Below are 26,002 nucleotides of genomic sequence, written 5' to 3'. Positions count from 1 at the left end.
GCACATTCAAAGTATATAAATACAGTCCTAGTGTTCTCTGTGATTTGGAGGAGTCGTGATATTGTGAGAAAAATAAAGTGATAATAGGCTATTACAAGAATAAAATCACAAGCTATATTTCAGAAAATAATCTATACCTGCACCATAGTCTGCTGTGCATTACGTGATTGCTCTGCTGATACGGTAGATCTCAGACCTTCTGACAGACACAGAGCCCCGTTTGGGTCTCTGGTCTCTGAATGAGACACATTTTGTATCTATGGAAGTGGCTGTACGCTGCTCTACGTCGGAGGTGGAAACCCGAAACTACAGAAATACACGGAGCACAAACGCAACACATCTGCCGCAGCATGTCCACAGCTGAGCGCATCCATAAACCTGAAGCTGCCCTGCTTTTACAGAGAGAGTGGACACTAAGAGACCCACAGGTCTGCTTCAGAGCTCCGTGTGGTTGAGTCTGAACCGTAGACTGGAAACGTCACGTCACGGGAACTTCAAACTAAATCATTAGTATTGCGCTCTAAACTTTGTGTTGATGGCATCACTGTATTAAACTGATTTGGCTACGATTCCTCCGAAAACTTCACCCCTTTCACAGCTTTCCTCACGGAGAGACGGTTGCTAGGTGATAGCAACAAATACAGCATAGACATAATTATGTCTATGAAATAAATACAGCATGGTCGGACCCCGCACGTAGCTGCCCGTTCTATTCGCCTCGGAAAAATAAATGGACAAAGTTACATTCGGGGCTACACTCAAAACATTCGGGGCTGAAGACGCCGCTCCTGGTGTAAACTGGGACATTTTAGCGTCCCGACAGGCTTTTGTCGGGACTCGGGACAAGCAATTAAAAATCGGGACTGTCCCGGTCAAACCGGGACGTCTGGTCACCTTACTTATAATACCTCCTTGTAGGCATAGACAGTATATAAGCTTGTAGGCGTTTAGAAAGAGTTGTGAAACACGACGAAAGTTATTTCCGGTCACATTTTGTCTGGACTTCAGAATAAAGGTCTAAAACTAGTACGGTAGGTATGCTGGTAGAAAAATTATGAATTTGAGCTCTGGATGTTTCGGGGATCAAATTGGAGCAACAATAGAAGGCTAAATAAATATATTATATAGTGGAACAAATGTTGCATTTGTAACATAGCCTATTTGAAACACATAACTCATACCATAGAAAACAAGTGCAAATTGAAAACAAATGTATATTATTTTGAAATTTTATCAAGACAAAAAAACATAAAGAAGTCGAAATAACGGAGAACAAATGATTGAGGATAGCTCACATTTGTGATGTAGCCTATGTTTACTCTAATGAAGAAGTCAAAAATAAAGGCCACAATGTAAAAAATACTCAATAACAAGCAAAAGCCCTGCATTCAAATTTAACTTACAAATGTACTGATATAGAAGCTTAAGCAAGAAATTACTTGCCGTATCATTACAGAATGACCAGTTTCAGAGAGTTTTGTTACTATGTTATATTACTAGATTTACATCAGGCCTACTGAAGCATTACATGTAAGCATTATTTTAATGTTGTAGCTGGTTGTGGTGGAGCGATTACTACTTTAATGCTGTTGGGTAGCCTAATTCTTCAAATATAGGCTATATCTGTAGCCTACTTAACTTAAATAAAATACTTGAGTAAAAGTGTGTTACTTGGTTCCTTTACTTTTCACTTCTATGTAGGGCTATACCATATCAATTTGTTCACACTGGCAATAAATAAACTACATGTGTACAATTTTGCCCTCTAGATCACATTACACCAGCCACATAAATAATTTTATTCTGAAAGACATGTTAGTGACACGCCGGAAAAGTGTGTGCGTACGTGCGTGCGTGCGTGCGTGTGTGTGTGTGTGTGTGTGTGTGTGTGTGTGTGTGTGTGTGTGTGTGTGTGTGTGTGTGTGTGTGTGTGTGTATATTGCTCCAATAAACCCTGTCAAACAGGCAGACCTTCCTCCTCTTTGCTATCGCCAACCACCGGTTGGTTTCCGGTTATTTTTGCGGAAGTGATGATATTATTTTCCAAGGAGCTAATTATGTAGGCCAAAATAGTATTGCACAATCGCGGGTCTGGCTGAGTGACATGTGGCATTAAGAGTGGTGGATCAGTCAGGATGATGTGTAGCCTGTAGAGGATCAATTGAAATAATTCTTAAGTGTGTGTTACAATAGTTGAGATATTATATGACAAAACTACATGTATAAAGCCAAAACTGATGGGGCTAGAACAGAAGTCTGCCTACTATCCTACTTTATTAAATCTCACTCATTTAATCTATTTTCAGAACTATATAGTTTTAATTTCTTATTTTTAGCGAATATGTAGGTTGTTGCACATATAGAGCTGCAGGGTGTGTGAGTGCGTGCGCACGCATGTCAATCCCTTGCAGCGACTATTCAGCTAAACCTCTTTTCCTTCACATCGTTTCGCAGAAAGGGCTGTCTTTATTTGGTCATCACATGAAAACCAAAGTACCATAGTGTCAACGAGTACTTTCTGTATACCCTTGGTGCATTCCTCTGTTAATATTTAACTGTTTTATCTCTCTCTCTCTCTCTCTCTCTCTCTCTCTCTCTCTCTCTCTCTCTCTCTCTCTCGCAATATATATATATATATATATATATATATATATATATATATATATATATAGTCTTTCTTTTGTTCTCTCTCTAGGGGTTGTCTTTCACATTAGCCCACGCCCGTACACATAGAATTAAGTAAATGTTGATTATGTAATCAGCTCTCAAGGCACACACCGGCTCATTCTTGAATAATGTGCTTAAAAAATACGGCAATGCTCCGATAAAGAGTGCTTCGCCAGGTATGTTGTGTCCTTTAACACATAATGCATGTACAGAATATTTTCCTTGCATTCCTGCCTCTCAGACAAGCAAGCATGCGCATGAGAGGCTCAGCTTTGGCCTTATTTGGATATGGTAATGAGTGGCTTCTGACAGCCAATGAAGAGCGAGATTTGTCCCACGTGACGATGATGGACCATTTGGTAGGCGTGGTCCAGCGCGGAGCTTTGGTTAAAACCAGTGGACAAGACACAGCGCATTCAGTGTAGGGAGAAGCAGGGACACACTATGAGGGGGAACTTTGTAACTATGAAACTTAGGAATATTTGCAAAATATTGTAAAAATTATCAAAATCCCTCGTGAATCAATAACCTGCCCCTAGGGTCTGAGGTTGTTAGTTTAGTTTGCCCGAAAAGGGCTTCTACACTCACTATTCTTACACTTTTTTGAAAGAATGTGTGAGACAGAGTTAGCCAGCTAGCTAGCTAGCTGAGAGGTGATACAGGCGGCAGGAGAACAAAAGATCTTTTTGCGTTTTGGCCGGTTGTACTGACATCAAGTCCATGCAGAACGTGTCATTACCATCACAATGCCCGTTTTACTTTTTCTGATAGACACGTCCGCTTCAATGAACCAGCGCACCCATCTGGGCACTACCTATCTGGACATAGCAAAAGGCGCTGTTGAGACTTTTATGAAGGTACTGTAACCACGGGACACATGAATATTGGGAGATCCCGAGCGGGATTGTACTGTTGCAAGCTCGCCTGTCAAACCCGATCTCTCGGTAACCGTAAATAATTCTCTACTATTTCCACAGCTCAGAGGGAGAGATCCGGCGAGCCGAGGGGACCGGTATATGTTGGTAAATTTTGAAGACGTTCCGTTCGGGATAAAGGTAGAGTTTGTTTTCGGGTCATGTCCAGCTTTACATTGCGCAGATTGACTGTCCCTCCATCGCTCCACCACGTTGTGATCACTACATCAATTGTGTAGAGAAAATCTTCAGGAGGAGCTTTCATACCCCTTTTAAAACATGGCCGACATTTTGTTTCAGTGTGAGCAGCAAGGAACTCTGGGTGTTATTTATACAGCGAGGTGATATCTGGGGGGACAGGGAGGAGGAGGAGGAGGAGGAGGAGGAGGGGGGGTGACAGACTAGCTTACTTTACTTGTTTAGACCAAATTGCCACTTTAATCCCGGCACACATGGCCACTTTGAAATTTATGATCGCAGACCTGTCGCAATAGCCTGTTAGAAACGGATCTTAACTGCAGTGCTGTCAAATTATTGGCATGGGCAAATAGAGGGGAAGCGACCTATATATTTATGTTTATCCGTTCAGAATCATAGTCAAATAAAGTTAACCATTGAATTCTGCAGAAGTTATCTGGTGCTCACAACAGTGGTGTAGTTATATACCTTTTGTGCATGTTATTAACCAACATTTTTTGTTTTGTTTTTTAAAGGCTGGATGGAAAGAGAGCCATGCCATATTCATGACAGAGCTGAGGAACCTCCAAGCAGCCGGACTAACATCTATTGGCCAGTCCTTGAGGACCGCTTTTGATTTACTCAATCTCAATAGATTAGTGACTGGGATAGACAACTATGGACAGGTATGTAGCACTGAAGAGGCAGGGAAGAAGTCAAGTTGATGAAAGTGTTATGACAAGGTGCTATATGCCCCTACAGACCCCCTTCACCCACCCCCTACTCCCCTTCCCCTATCCCCAGTCTTACAAGCATCAACCACCGGCATACTGTGACCCAACACACTTTCAGTCATGTGCTCGTGACACAAACATAACCGCAACAAAGTTACAAAGAAACAGGAACAACTTATTTCTTTCATCTTAGTAACCGTTGATTTGTGGACCTCTGGTGTTAAATACTGCCACTATGCTTTTAAACCATGTATAGCTTCATGCTAACATTTTTAAATGTACAGAGATTAGAGTTTTAAATTAGCTTTGACACTTAAACCGTAGAAGTGCATGATGTATTTCAAACTTAAGGATCCGTTACAGCCTTAGAGGGATTAACAGCCAAGTCTGCATAGATCTGAACTCAAGTTATTTTAGTAGCTGCATCTAGCTAAAACTAAAGCACTTCCTAACAACAGATCCGCTTTAAACCCTGCCGTCATAAGGGTTATAACGTTCAGTTTTGTTGAAGCTGTTTCAGAGAGGTGTTATTTCAACTTAATGGTCAAGAAGGAATTGCTGTTGAATTATATTGTATTATGATGAGAGATGTTTCTGATATTTAGTCTACTCTCATTGACATAAATGGGGTGGACACAATTTTCGAAACTCCTCTCAGTAAGAGTAGAGCTTCTGAAAGGACCATAACGGAGAGTCGGCACCTCTCTGAAATGTTTTCAACCACAACTGAACATTAAAACCTTCATAAAGGTGTGATTTATTGCTGGGCTGTTTTTTCAGAATGCATAATGTTTTGCTAGCCTGGTCCTACCAGACTCTCGTACATGTCATTTGTACAGAGAGTCCGGCCACACTCCATTGACAAGTGTTAACTTCCTTGAAGGCGGGTACTCTGTTGAAGTTTAAAATTATTGGATCTGCCCAGAGCCACTCTGGATCTGCCATAACCAGTCGCTAATGTTTGGTTGTGACGTCTGCTTAGAATCGATAGCATTCGCCTTAGCCTTAGCCAACTCCTTCACCACTAACGGAGCGAGCTGGAAAATCAAACTTTTCCCGAACCCTATGGGGAAGAGGGCCACAACATCATGGCAATCATGGCCCTGCTCAGCAAATATTGTTCTTGCTCGGGCTTTAACTTCTGGATATTCGGCAGCGTTGCCACAACGGACCGAATGGCTTCGCTCACATCTTTCTCCGCCGCTATTATGGAACTACAACTCAAACTCAAAAGCGCACAACCTCAACGTCATCATTCTCAGCCACTCCCTCTGTTTGCTGATTGGACCAGTAAAAATTTGGCTGTAGAAAACCCGCGAATATACCGCAAACCCAGACGTAGTACTCAAGGAACATGAAAATTGAGCGGAAGTACGTAGGAGGGCAGAGCCAGGCTATAAAGAAAATTGTAACTTAGTGTATTTTCTTGCTTGCCAGAGGGCCTTTAAACTTGATTTGGGTTTAAATTCCCTTCTCACGCTTTTTATTTACTGGAATGTTTATTTGGTTTCTAATGCTGGATTTTTTTTACTTTATTTTCTATTTGAGTCAACAGCAAACCTTGGGATTTAGCTCACAGGAAAGTCTTTGAATGATTGAAATATTCTGTTCACAAGATCCTGAACGTTAGGATATTCAAAAAAAGGCTTTACAGGAAGAAAAAATGCCCTAATCTAGACGTCATAGATGTTATTTCCATTGTGTTGCGCAACTCAGTTTTTAACTTGTGAATTTAAAACAAGTCGTCTCCTCTAGCTGGAACAGCAGAGTTGCTCTGATTCACTGCTGGCATTAAAAATGATTTGGGACTAAATATGGCAAACAAATATTCTTTGAGCTCACAAGGTCTGTAACTGATTGAATGTTACTGGCCCAGTTCCAAAAAGTGCCGCCTAATGACATCACATCTCTGTGTGGTCAAACTTCCCAGAGAGGAAGGGAAGTAGTTTTTGAAATGAAAGCTGTGCGAGAGAGGGGGTATGATTGATAGAAATTGTGAGATTGTGTTTTACAGTTGGATTACTTTTCTAATCTTCTTTCATCGTGCCACTTAGTACGGTGTAATACAAAATGACCAGAGTGGATCTATCCCGATTTAGTCTCATTTGAAAGCAACAAATAACAACTTGCAGTAGCTGTATCGCATCACCCTGTGAGGTTTTCTTGTCTTCTGTCCAGTGTTTTGAAATGAGTTGCAGTTTTCTGCCGAAATACTCGATACAACTGTAAGCTTAAAAGTCTAGCCCATATCCAGTTTGACTGCTAGGTGAGTCTGCACGCTTGGGGTTGATGTAGAACCTGGACGTCTGATTTCCAGTATGGAGGTAAGTCGAGAGGAGCAATAGTGAATGCTTACTAGCATTTCCTGAGTAACAAACCGAAGATCCCTACCATCAGGGGTAATGCATACATACAGCATACATAATGTATGTTAGACACTCTCAGGCAGTTTGAATTTCAAATACCGACCACGCTATCACACTGGCATAAGTGTTAAGGACACAGACTATAGACTGTGACACAGACACGTGCCTGTGAACACAAACTGCACATGCTGTGGTCAAGGTTACCGTTTATTGCTCTGGTCACCACTGACCTCTAATGACAGGTTGATTTAACAGTATTTCTAATTTAATGACCTCCGTGCCTTTTCAGAACTGCAGGCCAGTCTCAAAATGAATGGCGCACTCACTATATATTTGACATCATAACCGATGTAACTATTGTATTTTGCTTATGTCCTTCCAAAAGAAGAGGTATAAGGACCATTGTTAAATGGCTGAAACTAACAATTATTGGTATTATCAATAATCTATCTTTTTAAAAAAAAAAAAAAGATATCTTTTAGTCTTAATGTTGTTTAAAAATAATGGAAAATGCCCATCTCAGTTTCCCATAACCCAATGTGACGTCTTTGTATTACCACTTTTGTCCGACCAACACTCCAAAACCCAATTCAATTTACAATCATATATAAATTATAAATTTTCACTACATTGACTAATTTATTAATTGACTAATTTTTTTAGTATTATACTAGTGCATCACATCTCTTGTGAACTGCTTTCTGTTGCATTTTTATTTAGTTACTCTTTTTGTTTCCTTTAAGTGCAGGGAAGTGGAACAATGGAGTTTCTGCAGAAAATTAATTTGTTCATGAGCAGATAATGTGGTAGCAGATTATAGTTTGAGAGCAATGGTCACATTTACACTAATACTAATACTGGGGAAACCCTGTATATATTTTTCTTTGAACTTGGACAAACTTATCTAAAAGCTAACCCCAAGTAGTCAAAACTGTCAAAGGTTTCATCAGCACTCCGATGACTCTACACACCTTCCTTTATCTTATGTGTTTTTCTGGATTAATTGACTTCAACGGCTGTAAATCAAAGCCAAAGTGATGTGGTAGCTTCACAGTGCTTTGTTGTATTTGAAGTGCCCCGTGTAATAACTCAATATCATCCGCTTTTCTTTCCAATTTAATTCATAAAAAAAAGTCAACTTTGATTTTTCATCCTTGTGTTCGTAAGTGCTCAAGGTGTAAGACGTTCATTTGGGCAGAGCGCTAGAGAGGGAGAAGACAAAAGGGAGTAAAGCTGTGGGGGAGTTGATATTGCCCTGGAGTGCTTCTCTCTGCAGTAACAAGGAGCCCTCCAGGTTGCCAGGCATCTGAGATGACTCTCCCCTGGGAGATGAAGATAAGTTTGGAGGTAGGGAGCCAGCCAGCGGGTAATCATGACACTTATCACGGTTTCATTATGAGAGCAATGAAAGAGCAGAAGAAATGGAGGACAGCAAAAGAGGATAGTGAGGAAATGATATGACCGGTAATGTTTGGTCAGAAGTTATCACGTCAGCGCGGATGATAAACCGGGCTTTAATGGATCTCCATCAGCCTGGTGTTGTGTTAGCAGACCAGCTGATCCTGCAATTTCAGATGGACTGTAGCTGACTGCATAGACAACCCATCTATGAAGTCTGCTCCAAATAATTGGGGCTCCAAATACTGATTATTTTCCTTATTGATTTATGCCTTGATTATTTTCTCGTTTAATCATTTGGTCGCAATTTCCTAAAACCCAATGCGATGTCATCCAGTGGCTTGTTTTGTCTGACAAATAATCCCAAATCTATTCACCGATTCAGTAAACTATTACATTAGACAAAGAAAAGAATCAAATCTCCACATTTCTGTTGATCTGTTGCTTATCGTTTCAGCTCTACATGTGATAATACACTGACCTGTCAAACTGTAGTGGACGAGATTACAGGAGCAGAGCTGGCTGCTGCTCTGTATCGTCAGTATGAACTGATGTGATGTCCCAAAATCTAATTTTAATAGCTACATTTGGCCTTTTTTTAGCCCCCTTATGACCAACACCTAATTGCATAGCAACAGTAAAGCTAAGTGAGCAGATGTGACACATATGAAATCATCTCGTTGTATCGTCTGTTAGCCTCATCGCCAACTCATTTGCATGCTAAGAAAGTGCTCGATCTAATGGGATTTTGGGGTAGAAGGTAATAAAAAAAATTGCAAGGTTGTCATGGATACCTACAGTACAGTGGATCTTGGTAGTATCCTGCTCTGTTTTCTTTGGGCTGTTTGTGTAACTGGACAGATCCATCATTCAGCAGAAACCACAGCCTACAGGTTGAGTCCAAACTGAGTGGGTCCACATCCATTAATAATCACAGCGCTGCCGGAACAGGATGGCCTTTATGAAAACTCCGTATGACTCTGCAGTGAGGTCCAGTGTGCTGACTGTTTGCTGACAGGACTGCGTTGAGGTTTTACACTGTTAACTCGCCAAGTTATTCTGTGGAGATCCCACAGGGCTGATGTAAAGTGATAAATGCAGTGCTGCTCCAGTTTCATTTTATCAGTGTGTGAAGTGCTGGTGTCCTGAAATATTGTGAGGTCTAGCAAAAAAAGAGGTTTAACATAGATCCTCAGGTAATGTACTCTGCCATTGGGGAGGATAGAGTGCCCATATAGTGCAGATATACACTAATACTCTTCATAGATGTACAGATGTAGTCACTGTGCTAAAGACTGTACTCTTACTGTTTCTGTGCATTATTCCCTTGAGTAAAGGTTCTCTCTCTAGCCACTCACTTAAAATAGATCCCCTTTAATTTCGCTGTATAATGATACTTTTATCTGCACTCATTTATCCCTTAGAATGCTATAAATATACACCTGCTAAATTCTGTGTTTTTTTTTGTTGTTGTTTGTACTCTTTTTGGTCATTGCTTTTGTCTGCCAATTTGGTTGAGTGTTTTAATTAATTGTGAATTTGTCTTCTTTATTCTTCACAGGGAAGGAATCCTTTTTTCCTCGAACCCGCCATTATAATCACAATCACTGACGGCAACAAGTTGACCAGCAGCGGTGGAGTCCAAGACGAGGTCAGCCAACATCAGGAGTGCTTCCTGCTTGGTTGGATGACAACTCAGGAGCCTGTCTGATCACACAATGTTCACTTTAACACAAGCATTCATCCAACCCTTCCCTATGATCTGTCACCACGGAGGCTAAAATTAAACCCACAGGACAATTACTATTACAAATCATTTTTAATAGTTAAGGTCAGAATCCTCCCATGACTATATAAAGCAAAACAGTCCTTACGTATTGTACGCTCACAGCATATTACCTGTCTTACTGTGAGCTATCAGTAACTACATATCGTCACATTAGAAGAAAGATAGAAACTGTAATGCTAGTCAGTTTTAGCTTTGAAGTCACGTTGTGGTAGGGCCTACAACTAATGATATTTTTTATTATCAATTAATCTACTGATCATTTTCTCAATCGTTTGATCTATAAAGTGTCAGAGAATCTTAAAGAAAATACCCCCTCACAACTCCCCAAAGCCCAAGTTGACACATTGAAATTGCTTGTTTTATGTGACCAGAATTCAAAAACTATATATATAAAATTTACTCTCATAAAGGACTAACAAATCAGCAAATAGTCACATTAAAGACTAATTAATGAATCCCCCGGCCTTTAAAATGTTAGAAAATAGTGTAAAAAGGCCCACCATAATTTCCCAGAGCCTAATGTGATGTTTCCATTACCAACAGTAATATAAAAGACAAAAATTGAATTCTTCCCGTTTGAAAAGCTGGAACCAGCAATTATTTTTGGACAAATCTGCTTGGTAAATGACTTAAACAATTAATAGATTTTTCTAAATCTCTGTAGTTTAATTGATTAACAAAGTAGTTTCAGCTCTAGTGATGATACAGAAGTACAAAGGTCAGTCGTGTGAGCCTGTAGTGTTCCCTTTGAAGGGCTGTGTGAACACGAGGATTCCTTTGAGGTCTGTTAGTCAGAGAACAGCTGTCCTCCCAGTGACTCAGTAACTTATTCTGCCTTGAACTATTAATTTATTTCTGCCTCCATCTGCAAGTTGTCATGTCTGTCATCCATGTAGAATATTTGTGCTGCTACTCCCTGTGAGATAGAGAGGACTCACTCTATTAAGCCATGTATTCAGTTTTGTAGCTTGAGAAGCAAGCCACAGTCTAATTTATGCCATCTGTGATAATTCCAGGCTTGTGCTTGTTCATACTGGGCAAAAGTTACAGAGTGACATTTGGTGGGAAGTTTTGACTTTAATTGCAGCTCTTCTGGCGATATTTAAATGTCTGAGCTTCCTAAGAAATATCTGAAAAGATAATTTATGAGAAAATCAGAATCTGTATTTGAGGAGCAGTATGATGGATAAAAGCCTGTTACCATGAAGGGATAATGTGTCAACAATGAGATCTTATAATGGCACTAATAGCACAGTTTGCAGTCGGTATTTGCTTAAATGTTAATTAATTCATCTTTGTTGTATAATTACAGATATGATTTTGTATACTTGAGGCCAACCCAGACGTGGGGTGGGCAGTATGAACTAAATATTCTGTGACGCTATATAGTATATATAATTGTATATTGTAATAGCAATATTTTCTGGATGTAGTACATTTTCTGCAAGTTTGTGTGGGAAAAAAAGGTCTACAGATAACCAAATGGGAAAATCTGTTTTTGGATATTGCAGGGAATTTAAATATCTGTTAAATGAAGGCACTTAAAGCATAACTCTCGCTAAAATACATCCTAGGGTCTTTTTGTGAATGTACCTGAGTCAAACTTTTGTTTAAAAGCATAATAAGGATGGAAATACCACTTTTAAGATTTACCTTATTCTCGTTTTCAGTCAAATGGCCTTTTGAATGCGAGAGCTAGGGGCACTGCTACGATAGCATCAAAATCTCTATTTTTAAAACACTAAGAAGGCTCGACACAACATGAAACTTTGCTCCAAGTATCACCAGGGGCTCTACACATGAACTCCAGCATTGAGAACATTGTTTGTGTGCACAGAGTTTACTAAAACAGGTTTTCAACGACTCACTTTAGCAGTTGTTGTTTACGCTATCCGCCATCTTGATGGTCAAGAAGAGTCGATCTCCGAATGCAAATGAACGGGCTCCATAGGAGGAGATGTCATTCTTATGAGGCTCCTTTTTCAACTACAAGGTAAATGTTGTTTTTCTCTGATGACAAAACAACAAACTGTCTGTGCATTTATATGGAACTAAGCTTTAGGAGCTTTCCATCTTCACTCTCCTCCCTGTTACGTCACGTTTGGAGATCGACACTTTTTGACTGGCTAGATCGACGGCGACGGGAAAAACCAACAACTACAGTGAGTTGTTCAAAACCTTTTTTTAGTAAACTCTGTGTACACAAACAATGTTCTCAATGCTTTTGTTAAAGTGTAGAGCCCCTGGTGATACTTGGAGCATAGTTTCATGTTGTGTCGAGCCTTCTTAGTATTTTAAAAATCGTGATTTTGATGCTATCGTAGCAGTGCCCCTAGCGCTCCCATTCAAAAGGCCATTTGACAGAAAATGAGAATACGGTAAATCTTAAAAGTGGTATTTCCGTCCTAATTATGTTTTTAAACGAAAGTTTGACTCTGGTACATTCACAAAATTTTGGCGAGAGTTACGCTTTAATTCCCATAAAATTCCTGCTGATTGATTTTCAATTTCAGTTCTAAAACAACCTGTGATATTAAAGAAAGAGCTACCTTGGTATAAACGTTAAAGCAAAATCTCTGACGTATTTCAGTCTCTTGGTGTATGTACTGTATATTGTCCAACACTTTGTCTCTAGTTATGATCCATGCTTCTTTGTGTCAGTAACATTCAATCCTCTGTTTCTCTCCTCCACCGTCCAGCTCCATCTGCCTCTGACCACCCCGCTGCCGGGTAGCGAGCTGACCAAGGAGCCCTTCCGCTGGGACCAGCGTCTATTCGCTCTGGTGCTGCGCATCCCTGGTAACGCTTCGGTGGAGCCCGAACCCCTCGGTGGCGTCCCGCCCGATGATTCTCCAATCACCCCAATGTGTGAGGTCACTGGAGGTAGGCGGACTGAGTAAAAGCTGGTGGTGTTTGGTTAATGTATAATACTGTATGTGTTTGTAGAGTGAATTGCTTAAAGGGGCACTCCCACAGATGTTACACATAAAGGTTGGTTTACTCGTAATAAGAAGTACTTAATTAGTATAAAATCTGCAGCTCTAGAGAACTTTGTCAACTCTGAAAAATAATCAAGAGTTCTCTTGAGTTAGATTTTAGATTCAAATATTTGACTGAAGACTTGTTATAAATGATGAAAGATGAGGGATGGGAAGGTATAATGAAAGATGCTATTGAGTTGCATTATAGGAATAGTAGAATCCAGTGTTTTTGGTGCCCACAGGATATCTCAACCTAAATCTAGAGTATTTTATATATATATATATATATATATATATATATATATATATATATATATATATATATATATATATATAAAAACCAGATCCAGCATTTAGCCCATACATTTTGAAATTATACTTCAAACAGTCCAACAATTTAGAAAACCAATGTACGTAATTTACATAATTAGATTTAGAGGCCTTTGTGTCTGCAGCATTTACTAATAAAGTATATGTAATTTAACCTCTTCTACTACATAGTCTTTCTTCAACAAATATTCTTTGTTCATGTGTAAACCAGAATATTTAAGTTACTTGTTGTTATTTACAAGTATGGCCAATTATTTGTAAATGGATGTCATTATAACCTTTCCTTGGAAAAACACCATAAGCATATTCCTCTTGGGAGTGACCCAAGCCTCATTTCTACAGCAGAGCCCAGTGGAACATGCTGCGACAAGCTCAAAAGTATTTAGAACACCAGATCAAAATAGCTATTTGTTAAATGCATTCTGTTGCACAGCTGATTAATCATCTCTGTCAATACAAAGGAAGAGAATAACAATAAATCAGAATTCTTTTTTTGGGGGGGGGGGGGGGGGGGGCTTTTTTTTTTTTTTTTTTTTTTTTTTTTTTTTAAGAGGGAATTTTTTGTGACTGTAAGAAAGTTTGCCTTGGCAGCTGTTTTTCACTCACACACACCCCCGAGCTCTATCTCAGCACCATCTTGCTCAACTTTCAGAGTTACTTGTGTTTACAGGTTTGCCATCGGGAGCTAAAAAAATACACAGTACAAACACAATATGCTCTTGTTTCAACCGTTGAGCAGGTCTGCTATAGCTGTTGTGGACGAGTTTAGTGCTTTGCTCAAGGGCACTTCAGGAGCAATTGTTTAAGGTTAGAAAGCTCAGATTTTCCCACTTGGTCCAGGATTTGTCTTACTCACAACACATCAAAATACTTCTATCCAGGCCAACCATGGCTGCCTACAGTACCTACTACCTACCAGTTTTAAATAACATCCATTTATAGAAGTGGACTTGTATCCCTCCTGTCTCCAGTCCTCATGCTGCATGGTTTTGGAAGCAGCTGGCAGGATGAACCGACTAGAATGATGCTGATGGCAGGTTAAGATTAAAGCACATAGAGAGACAGAGACAGAGCACACCAAAGCTCTGTGTAGCAGTCAGTGATGCTGAATGCAGAACATGACACAGCTCCATTGTCAGTGACAGTCTACAGTGCATGCTGCCTGTCCATTACTGCTGATGGCAGACCTGACACAAAGCCACGGCCTATTGAAAATGAGTGAGTGAATGGGTGCATATAACAAGGTCATCAGAGGTGAAGTTGGAGGCAGTAAATGGCCAGAAGGCTGAATTAGACTAATCAGTTGTAGCTTTGTAAGACAGTGTGTCTGATTCACGGTCTTTACTCATGCAACCTTTGCTGCCTTGTGACTGATGCTGTGACAAATAAGCTGCAGACGTTTTAGAGCTTTAGAGATCTACGTTTCATGCAAATGTACCTCTTTGCATGCCAGTAACATGTAGTGAGTGTAAAGGACTGATACAGCCCCATGAACATGAGTACAGTGTTAAGTCGGGAGCACTTGAAATTGTTCTGTATCTGTAGCCCAGCACTGCAGTGTTTTGAATTAAATTAAGAGTACTCTACATTCAGTATAATGCGCTTTCAACCAGTATTATTTAGAAGTTTTAATAGGTGGTTGATAAATTCATGGTTAGGTTTGGGTTCTGAAAGCTGGCACCATTTTGGAACTGGTTTTAAGTTGGTAAGAGATCCTAGATTCTTTAAGCTTTGGGTCTCAAATGTTTTTTCTTCCCTCACAAGAAAAGCAACATGTAGAACATTCAGTTCACTGATCTTCCTTGATTTAATTAACTTTGCGTCGATTTTATTCTTCTTTTAAGATGAATGTCAAAGTGCTTCCCAGAATGTATCCTTGAAACTTACCCTTCTTTTTATTTCACACGCAAGTAGCTATCACATACTTTTCCCCCTGCAAAAATAATAATTTTGTCTACACTGTAATAACTTGATTTCCACAATTTTACACATCATGTAGCCCTCGCTGTACTGTTTCTGATGAGTCACCACAGTCTACACGTTTACACGTTACAACATGTTATGCAAATGTACACTTATTCACTGAGTAAAGGCAAATGATGCAGATGCAAAGATTAATTTTGGAACTTTTTACTCAGGACTACTAAATGGAAAATCTCAATGTAATCTGTCTTTCAATACTTGAGTTTTAGTTAGATTTTAGAGATATTTATAACTAGCCAAAGCATGTGTAATGACTCTGACTACATGTTATGTAAAAATGGTCGCTCATTGTAACAAACCCACAGATAATTATCACCCATCTCTAGTAGTTTCCCTCCACTTCATGGAGCCTTCCAGTCTCTTTTCACTATTTAGCTTTCAGTATATACTAGCTCAGTATTTTGTTTTTTTATGGCTCATTTAATGTGTGATTCAGCCTTTACCCTGTTCCAGCAGCAGTAAGCAGCTGTTTCCTGTTATCAAGCTCCGATAAACTTACTGCACTCTACCCGTTGAGCACCAAACATTAGAGAGACAAAGTTAGTGACTTTGTCTGTGACTGGTGAAGAGGAGTGGAGTGGAGCGGAGCGGAGCATCTAGCAGCTTTGATAAAATGTAAATGATTGATTGTTCTTTCAGCTTGTTCCACTGTGCCCAAGTGGCCCCAAATGAATTAGTGCAGCCTTAAGAATGTCAGATAAAACTCCTAAACAGAGTTGAAAGGATTCATCTTTAATAAGTGGATTCAATACCTTGTCAATATTCAGTTAAAGGACCAGTGTGTAGTATTTAGTGGCATCTAGCTGCGAGGTTGCTTAGTACAGGGGTGGCCAACCAGTTCAGCATAAAGAGCCACAAAAAAACACACACCATAGCAAAACGCCACACAACACATGCACGTCCATATTATAACCGCAACAGTGACTTCCAGATCTAATGAAAGTCATAATACATAGCAGTTTTCATAGGTTTTTTTTTCTTACTTAGATTGACTCAGTGGGAAACCTGACAGTCTTTGTTATCCACAATCCTTTTTAGGTCTGGTTGTACTCTGTTGTGGCCACTCTTTCACTCATTTGTCACTAGAGGGGCTTTCAAACAATCAGCAGTAAAAGGGTTAATGAGGAAGGTGATCTGTGGCTGGTTGCAGAATCTGTCCATAAAAAAATACTCTGCTGCATTATTTTTTATTTTAAAATAATTGGCAAATGCATCATTCAAATTTTTTTTTTTTTTTTTTTTAAACTTATCTGAAATATTTCAAAAAGAAAAAAAAAAAAATCTACCAATAACACAGCCCCCAGCCACACAGTAAGAGCCTCAAAGGAGCAGGCAAAGAGCCGCATGTGGCTCAAGAGCCACAGGTTCGCCACCCCTGGCTTAGTAGAACCTACGGTGCCCTTCAGGCAACGTCAAAATACTCTCCCTAGAGGCGATGTTCGGTGTTTGGTTTGTCCTTTCTGGGTTGCTGTAGAAACATGGCAGTGCAACATGTCGGGCTCTGTGGAAGAATCCTTGCTCCCTAGATGTGAAGGGCTCATTCTAAGATAACACAAACGCACAAATTCTTAGTTTCAGTTGATAGACACTCGTGAAAATATAGTTATGAATATTATATTCTATTTCTGCCAATATATTCCCTAAATCCTACACACTGCTCCTTTTTTAAAAGCCATTGGAATCCGGTTTAATTTATTCCCATTTTCATGTGTCTGTGTTGCAGGACGTTCCTACAGCGTGTTCTCTCAGCGAATGTTGAATCAGTGTCTGGAGTCTCTGGTGCAGAAAATCCAGAGTGGAGTGGTGATAAACTTCGAGAAGACTGGGCCTGACCCTCCTCCTTTAGAGGGTACGAGACACTTTTGTTTAATGACATTTTATTGCTGACTCTATTTCTGAAAGACCTTTTTGACAACTGCTGCACTGCATCTGTTTGATTAGTAGATAATCTCTTTGCTCTCTCCCGCTCCCTGTTTTTTTTTAATCCCCCCTGAGCTTTTCTTTGCTGTGGTTCATAAGCAGCTGGTGGATGTCACGGTTTAAAGCCCCAACTTATTATTTAAACTGCCCACACGCTGTTACAGTTCATCCAAATCATTATGTCGTGTTTCATACCTCACAAACACCATCTTTTCTTAAACGGCTGCTGGTTGTTTTTCCTGTGAAGTCAGCTTCCTCTGTTACTGTCTGTGTCTGTCCAGATGCTCCAGCTGAGGTGGTGAAGTCCGGTCCACAGGCTTGGCATTGTTGTCACAAGCTGATTTATGTAAGACCCAACCCCAAAACCGGTGTCCCCATCGGTCACTGGCCCATCCCTGAGGCCTTCTGGCCGGACCAGAACTCCCCCACACTGGTAAGAAACTTATGGAAGAATCTACAAAGCTAAATCACCAAATCATAAAAATTTATGGTTTGATCATACATCTTTTATAGTACCTTTTAAAGCCATGATTATAGCTACATGATGATTTTTACAGTGCAGAATGTTAATGTGATGTAACATAACGGTATTATAACAGTATTTACTTCTCCCTCTGTGCCCCACCCAGCCCCCCCGCTCAGCCCACCCCCACATTCGTTTCTCCTGTCTGGACGCGGAGCCCATGGTGATAGACAAGGTGCCCTTTGACAAGTATGAGCTGGAGCCTTCGCCTCTCACCCAGTACATTTTGGAGAGGAAGTCCCCGCACACCTGCTGGCAGGTACAGCACCATCACAACCACAACACAGGAAAAATAACGAACACTTTGTGGGAAAGGACTCAAACATTAAAGCTGAAATCTGTAACGTTTCTAACCTCAGCACCTGGTGGTTGGATGATAATTTCAATCAGAAGTTTATGGTTGTTTATGGTTTCCTCTAGCAGTTTTAACCTCATCTTTTATGTGTGTGGAATGTTTTTTTTTTATGGATGCAGCATGGGTGAAAGCCCAAACCAAATGTTCTACAATGTGGGACAATCAAGTGAATCTTGTATTTTTCTATCCTATTACTAGTTGTCTCTCCATTTTTCATTCATCCCACTTGTTTGTTTCTTGCTGTACATCCTCAGTGGGCTGCTAAATATTTAGACTTGTTTTTGTCTGCCCTCTACAAATGCAGGTTGTTAAATACATTCATGGAAACATATACTTAATTTTACAGTAATAAATGCACAGCTATCAAACGCTGTGTGCTACTTAGCCAGAGGTTAGTTGAGGTGAAAACATTAGCTTGAAAAGCAGGTGTTTAAAGTGCTGACTTCTATTTAAAGATATAGAAATAGTTCATACGTTTTCAGCAATAGGTGCATGAACATGGCTCAGGCTACAGATCATGTTCATGGTCATATTACAGTTATTGAGACGGTTAACAAAAACAACCTTCTGCATGTCTTGTGTTTGCTGGTTGAAGAGTTCTAATGTCACCACACTGTGATTGGTTTCCTTGTTGTCTTTTAGGTGTTTGTGTGTAACAGTGCCAAGTACAGTGACCTGGGCCAACCCTTTGGCTACTTAAAGGCCAGCACAGCTCTCAACTGTGTCAACCTGTTTGTGATGCCCTACAATTACCCCGTGCTTCTACCACTTCTGGGTAAGACTGGCGGTTCACATTTGTCGTCCTTCCCTCATTTTTAATTAATTTTAATTAATCCTTGAAAAAGTAAGAAATGTAAAATTTCTCTCTTGCAAAACCTGGAGGCTTTTATACAGGAAATGTTGCAGGTGAATGTCATTTTTTAGTCTAAATTTGTTTTCTTTCTTGCAGATGACTTGATCAAAGTGCACAAGTTCAAGCCTACCATCAAATGGCGGCAGTCCTTTGAGAACTACCTGAAGACCATGCCTCCATATTATATCGGGGTCAGTGGAAGTTTTTTTTATTATTATTATTTGTGCCAACATAGGAAATAATAAAAGATATGCTCTGGTCTTATTGTTCTTCTTCCCACAGTCCCTGAGGAAGGCTCTGAGAATCATGGGAGCACCAAACCTGCTGGCTGACAACATGGAGTATGGCCTGAGCTACAGCGTGGTCTCCTACCTGAAGAAGCTCAGCCAGCAGGTAAGAAGTTGGGATGTTTTGTCTTGCTACCTCACATACAATATCACAGAAAATCAGTGTCTATCTGCTGTCTGTATGTTAGCCTGATGCATCTCACATCCACTGTCCTGCTGCCATAATAACTCACCAGCACACGAATCCAAAGCTAGAAATTGTCCCCAAATGCATTATTTACTCCTATTTGAGTAAACTTTTAAGTAATTTGACAATAACAAACAAAAGTGTTTAAAACGGTCACAAAATGCATGGTCACATTTATATCCTTGGTTACTTATTCATTTGAATAGATACAGTGTTTGTTAATATTATGCTTAATTTTATAGTTAATTGTATAGAAGCACATTTAAAGTAAGGAAAACATTATTATTTTTTGATGTGGGTGCAAAAAATTCAATATCATATTGACCCTGGTATCAAAAAATGACACTCAATTCTAGTGTGCATATTTTCGAATTGTTTATACATTAAGTAAGAGACTGAATGTGACTGTGTTCCAAATGCATCTAGTCATATTGCTTATTTGCATACATTTCCAGTCAAAAATTGAGTACGACCGCCTGATTGCCTTGATTGGTAAGAAACAGCCACCTGAGGCCGGCATCAAGGTGCGTTGGCGAGGTGGAGGTATTTCTCTGGCCCAGCGCAGGGACTTCATCCAGCAGCTGCAGAGTCTCTCTGGGGAGGCTCCGACTCTGCCCTTGGAGCTCAACCCCAAAGAGTTCCAGGGCTTCCAGCTGGCACTGCTCAACAAGGTAACGATGGATTATTATTCATGTTAAAATCAAAGTTTTTCAAAGGATAAACGGATTCTATAAGCAAGAGTTATTCAGTCAGGGTTATGCACATCAACATTTTCTTTTACTCTTGTCTACTGAGCTGCATTTACTTTAACTATTTACATTCATCAAATATTATTTACTATTTATGAAAGTTGTGGTAGTGTTGTTCCTTGCGAAAATCTGACTCTTTCACTTTCTGCTTAGACTTTCTCTGCCTTCCTGGCTTTTCAGCCAACAATCCTCCAGAGGTGTTTATTGAGATGAAGTTTGTTTGGGTGCTTGTTTGAGGGCTTTGGCATTTGAAAAATGCTCCTCTCTCCCCGACAGTATCCACTGTATATCCTCTCTGTTATAGCCAAAGTACAACCGTATTTCACCAGAAAACGACCATATTTACTGGCCTAATTTAAACTCCCATCGCTGTCTTTACAATGCCCTCTGTCTTATGTCCTCATCAGGGCCTAAAGCCGCAGAGCTTTAGGAATCCCTACGACATACCCCGCAGCCATCTGCTGGACCAGCTCAGCCGAATGAGGAGGAACCTGCTTAACACCAGTGTCTGTACTCTCAGAGGGCAGGACTCCGGTAAGTCACTGTGCAAGACTTGTTTCTCACACCCACTGTTGGTTTGGTCATAATTGTGCTCTGGTATTCCTGTAACCACACCCAAAAGCTCAGTCACGGTGAAAACATCAGCCACTGACTGAAAGGTCATCAAAAGAAAAGATTTTTAGCTGGTATTAAGAGCAAAAATTGTAAAATTCTGTGTGTGTTAGGGCTGTTGGAACGAATTCCAAAAGTAGAATATAATTCGAATAGTAAAATCAATGCTATTCAAATGCTGAAATTACTACTCGAATGTGATATTTTTATTTTTTTATTTTGATAAATAGGTTGGCTAGCGTTAGCTAATCTCCCTCTTCTCATGTCACGTCTGAACAATAAGTTACAGGAGTGAGAAACACAAGGCATTGTGAACTAACTCTATGTACCAAGTAACGTTAGCTCAGGGGGAAGTGACAGGCTGCGGCTGGAAATCAGAAGAAGGATGGGAAATCAATATCCACCGACCACCAACCGCTTATGTTATCAACAGTTAGCTCGTTCTGGCTTCCTAACTGCATCGCGTGTTAAAGGAGCTAAACTGGGAGCTTCATGGAGACAGCTAAAGATTATGTAAGCTGCCCTACAGCTGTCAGAGTTAGCTTTATATATTACCTTCTAACAGCTGTATTCTCAGTAACGTGACAATCTGCAAGAAACAGGTTTGCTTATAAATCACTAAAATAGTAGTGGCAGCACCGTTTGGCTTAGTTATCAATGCCGTTAGCACCGTCGCTAACACTATTGTTACTTAGTTTATGACAAATCGTTTTGGCTGTGCTTTCTAACATGATGTCATTGTGCTAACCGAGCACCGTTAGCCTTTACAACAGAGCTGCTTCAATACACTTGTTAGATAATGTTTCATTCCAGAGCACAAACAGAGAGCGGCGTGCCAGAAATGCAATTTGCGATGACATATATCCCCTTCAAGGCCAGGCTGATGTTGGAAGTCCCTCTAGTGGACAGAACGTTAACAACAACCACATGCTTATAGTGGCATTGACAATGCATAAGCTTGAGTAGTGTAGTACATATTTATAACAGGCTGCATATGAGCATTAAATATTTAAATATTATTTGAATATTTAAAAAAAATAACAGATGAAATTCTAATGGTATTATAGAGGAAGACTGACAGCTCTAGTGTGTGTATTAAATGTTCCGGTCTCCTGTCCAGATCAGCTCCACAGTGTGCCAATAGCCCAGATGGGCAACTACCAAGACTTCCTCAAAGCTGCTCCTCAGCCTCTTCGAGACGCAGACCCTGAACAGCCCAAACGCCTCCACACATTCGGCAACCCCTTCAAACTAGACAAGAAGGTAATATATCGGCCCTGATATACAGTATATGATAACCCTGATCCTCTTTCATGAGTAACAGACAAAAATTGTTAATTTAGACAAATGTAAATTGACCACCTTCATCACTCCCCTCTCAGGGCATGATGATCGACGAGGCAGATGAGTTTGTGACCAGCCCTCAGAACAAGGGTAAGAGACCAGGAGACAGCAGCAACATGACGGGCGGAGGGCCCAAGAGACGTCGCTGCATGTCGCCTCTGCTGCGTCTAGGCAGAGCCTACACCCCTCCAGTAACGCCGCCTGCCAGCCCTCGGCCAACCGGTACAATTACACGTCTTTCTAACTATGCAATCCAACTCTGCAATGTATCTGACTTAGCACAAATAATACAGAAATGCCTGAAAAAGCCAAAAAAAATGGCTCATGTCAGCCAAAGTCTGTTGTTTCAAGTAATTTAGTGCTAAACAAAATTTTATAAATAATATTTTTTTTTTTTTATCTCTGAACCTGCAGACATGGACACAAATGACGGAGCAGCTGAACCGGACCTGATCATCAACCACCTGAATCAGAACCACTACGGCTCAGACGAGAGCTCAGACTCTGAGCTGGATCAACCCTCGGAGCCCGGCGACCACCAGGAGAACCACACGGCTGCGGAACCAGAGGACCTCCGGCACGGGGACGTGGAGGAGGAGGAGGACGAAGAGGAGAACGGGCAACCCCGGGCAGGCGAGCTGCCGCCGGGCAGCGAGGGAGGAGCGGAGATGGTGCTGGTGGAGGACCAGCCCCCTCGCTACCTGACACCTGCAGCTCTGAAGAAGCACATCCACATCGAGACCACCAAGGTCAACAACGAGCTGAGGACGCTCATCACCAGGGAGATCAGGAAACCTGGCCGACGTACGTAGCCAAACAGTCTGGGGGAAGAAATAAACGGTCTACTAGGGCTGGTTTTAGATAGATATTCTGTTTATCGGTTGGTGTTTTAAGCCCCCCCAACATCTCCTTCCAGGCAGCGCTGCCTGGAAGGCACTAGGATTAGGTTATGGTTATGGTTAGGATTAAGGTTATGGTTAGGATTAAAGTTATGGTTAGGATTAAGGTTGTGGTTAGGTGCCTTGAAGTCAACGGTCGCTGCGCTGCCTGGAAGGAGACGTTGGGGGCTGATATTCTAGCAGATATTCTTCTATACCAATGTTGATGTGGTAGCCAAGTTTGGTATATATACCGAAGCGATATTACATTTTTAATTAATATTGAAATATTTTTTAATTTAATTTAGGAAATATAAACATTATTTCTTCAAAAGCCTTTTTTTTTTTAAAATTTTATTTTACAAAAGAAGACCTATGTTACATATTGTCTAAACACAAGCAGCCATTTAAAGACCTATGCCTGAGTTAAAGAAAGCATTGGCAGAACTATAGTTTAAATCCTCAAATGACTAAAGAGTAAGTTAAGAAGACCTTGTACTTGACAGTTTTTGATACTTGATGTTATGGAGAATGCGGTCAGTCTACAAAACGTATTGAGGTTTAATACCCAGCTTTACTTAAGGACTTCTGCAGTCCTAGAAAACACAGCATTAATTGAGCAATTATTCCTCATTAACTTTCTCTCTTTCTGTCTCAGACTATGAGAAGATCTTCCTCCTCCTGAAGCAGATCCAGGGCACTCTGGACACCCGACTCATCTTCCTCCAAAACATCATCAAAGAGGCGGCCAGGTACAGAGTTAAACCCTCCTCTGATGTCACAGCGTTACTGTTATTACCCTGCTGTCTTAAATAAGCTGGGACAGAACCATTTGGAGATGTGGTTAAGAAACAAATCCCCTGTGTTTCACTTGTAGATCCTGTATCGCTCAACTATCTTTGCTTAGGCCCGCCCTTTACGACTCGCTTCAGAAAAAGAGCAATTCTATATCCTAGTGCTGTGATCACCAGCAGCATCCTGTTCCTGACATAAGAAAATGTGACTATTCAAACGCCTAAAATGTTTGGTTTAATGGACTTGCTTGCTACAGAACTAACCCTAACCCCAAAACAACCTTTTGTTTTTATCGTTTGTTCCTCGCTTTAGGTTCAAGAAGCGCGTTCTCATCGAGCAGCTGGAAAACTTCCTCGAAGAGATCCACAACAGATCCAATAACATGAACCACGTGGACACGCTCTGAGACCGGCTCATTCCTAAACTTAACTCGATGAAAATGAACCTGACAACGCCCCACGTCCTTCTGAACCCCCCACCACCACCACAACCACCCCCACCTATACTTGGCCCCCGCGGAGAAGAGACAATACAGCATCTAGCTCTCAAACTATCACCTCTTCAGTGGACTCTCAACATTATTGATGGTCGCGTTGGTTTGCACACAGTTTAAACTAAAGTCAGTGTTGACCCTAGATGATGCAAGTTTTCAGATATCCAAAAGGGGGAGTGAGGAAGCATTTTATTGCTACAGGTGAAGTGTTTTGTCTACCCAATGAGATTTTTGGCCTGTAGAACATTTGAGCATGGCTGTTTTCTGATCTGTGGACCCGTCCTGAGGCGTCCCCCTTTGCTTATTCTCCTCCTCCAATTTAGATTTTCTTTTTTTTTTTAAAAGACAAAGTGAAAGATCTCTCAAACGACGAGGTGGATAAAACGAGGCAGTGCAGGACTTTTCTGTAGAGCAACAGATAGCAGCCTGCGTCTGAATGTTATGCTCAGTTGTGTTTTATTTGTGATGATGATGATGATGATGATGTAATGGAGCGCCAGTGTAGAAGGGTTCAGGTTGTGTGTTGGTAACTCAGGGTCAAACAGGATCCAGTGGAGATGCTTATGAAACACTTTTCTTCCCTTACGTTCATTTACTTTTCCCTTCTTGTTAGGTCGTCTACTGTTTGTTTTGTGGGATGATGAGTTTGTTGTTCTGTTTGACTGTTGGAATTACCTTACACTCCACTAACTGAAGCACTCTAATGCTGAGTATGACTTGGCTCAAGTAATCAATTTGTGAACTTGTGGTTTACCTACCAGACTGGCGTTTAATATTATTGAGTAGTAACTTCAGAATGAATAATTTTGACAAAACTGATCCACAGTTGTCATTACGTCTGGAAGCGTTAAACTTAAAACATTCTGTGTCTTTTGCAATACAAGTTTTCTGAGAGATCAACACAAAGTTAAAATCCTTTTGAGTGATGCAACATTATTGGTTACAGATGTTGAAATACAGGGACAAAAAGCTCAGGAACTAACACTTACGCATCATAATCAGCAATAACATTGGAGCTACTTTTACCCCGCATTTTTATCTTAATTTTAGCCTGAAACAGCTGATATGCAACACAAACTGTTGTCCCCTGGAGTGTTGATGAACCAAGGTCTCAGATGCCAGCTTGTCCCAACATGCTGGTCGCTGCCAAATAACTTAACCTGTCCCCAAAACTCCTCCCCGCCATGAATCTCAAACCAACTTCTTGTCACTTAACCGTGAATGCACTTGTGTAAATTTGAGAATGTTTATTTAATGTAATTTAAAAGAAAAACTTACCTTTTTGTTGCAAAAGTTTTTTTCAGTCCTGTTCAATTTTCTCAAATATACACAAATAATCTGAAGTAAGGTCTGGAGGTCAAGAGTTGATTTCTGATTCAGGGGCAGCCCTCTTCTGTTCCCTCCCTCCTTGGACAGGGACCCAAATCTGCCATACTTGTCTTTGTTTGTGAAGAGGCCGCTACCAAAAAGAGTATTTTGAATACACTGTAAAGATGTAAATAACCCTAGAGTACTATTTAAAGAGAATGTTCAGTGGAAAATGGCCTTTTTGTAAGTATTTCCATGAATAAAGTTTCTATTTTACACTGTGAAGGGCCATGTAAATAAAGTTGTTCTGTAAAGATGTGACTCTACATGTTTTTGTCCACGTTCGTTGGCAAATTTTT

The 26,002-nt window shown here is 40.5% G+C and overlaps 1 protein-coding gene across 2 annotated transcripts; it reads left to right on the top strand.

The window, feature by feature from the left end:
• The first annotated feature begins 3,098 nt into the window (after nt 1-3,098).
• On the top strand, nt 3,099-25,957 carry ints6 (integrator complex subunit 6). 2 transcript variants are annotated; one of them, XM_028591071.1, is made up of 18 exons: nt 3,099-3,524; nt 3,645-3,722; nt 4,295-4,444; nt 9,818-9,907; nt 12,745-12,928; nt 17,063-17,188; nt 17,541-17,692; nt 17,889-18,041; nt 18,780-18,912; nt 19,087-19,181; nt 19,273-19,383; nt 19,920-20,135; nt 20,621-20,747; nt 21,946-22,088; nt 22,208-22,391; nt 22,584-22,973; nt 23,706-23,799; nt 24,155-25,957. In XM_028591071.1, the coding sequence occupies exons 1-18, from the start codon at nt 3,414-3,416 to the stop codon at nt 24,246-24,248; spliced, it is 2,631 nt and encodes an 876-aa protein (XP_028446872.1). In that variant the 5' UTR covers nt 3,099-3,413; the 3' UTR covers nt 24,249-25,957. The 2 variants fall into 2 exon arrangements, with proteins under 2 accessions (XP_028446872.1, XP_028446873.1); XM_028591072.1 differs by lacking the exons at nt 9,818-9,907; nt 12,745-12,928; nt 17,063-17,188; ... (10 more) ...; nt 23,706-23,799; nt 24,155-25,957 and adding an exon at nt 8,026-9,807.
• The last annotated feature ends 45 nt before the right edge of the window (nt 25,958-26,002 follow it).

The sequence above is a fragment of the Perca flavescens genome, chromosome 11 (assembly GCF_004354835.1).
Source record: "Perca flavescens isolate YP-PL-M2 chromosome 11, PFLA_1.0, whole genome shotgun sequence".
NCBI lineage: Eukaryota > Metazoa > Chordata > Actinopteri > Perciformes > Percidae > Perca > Perca flavescens.
This window is presented reverse-complemented; position numbering and strand designations above follow the sequence as displayed.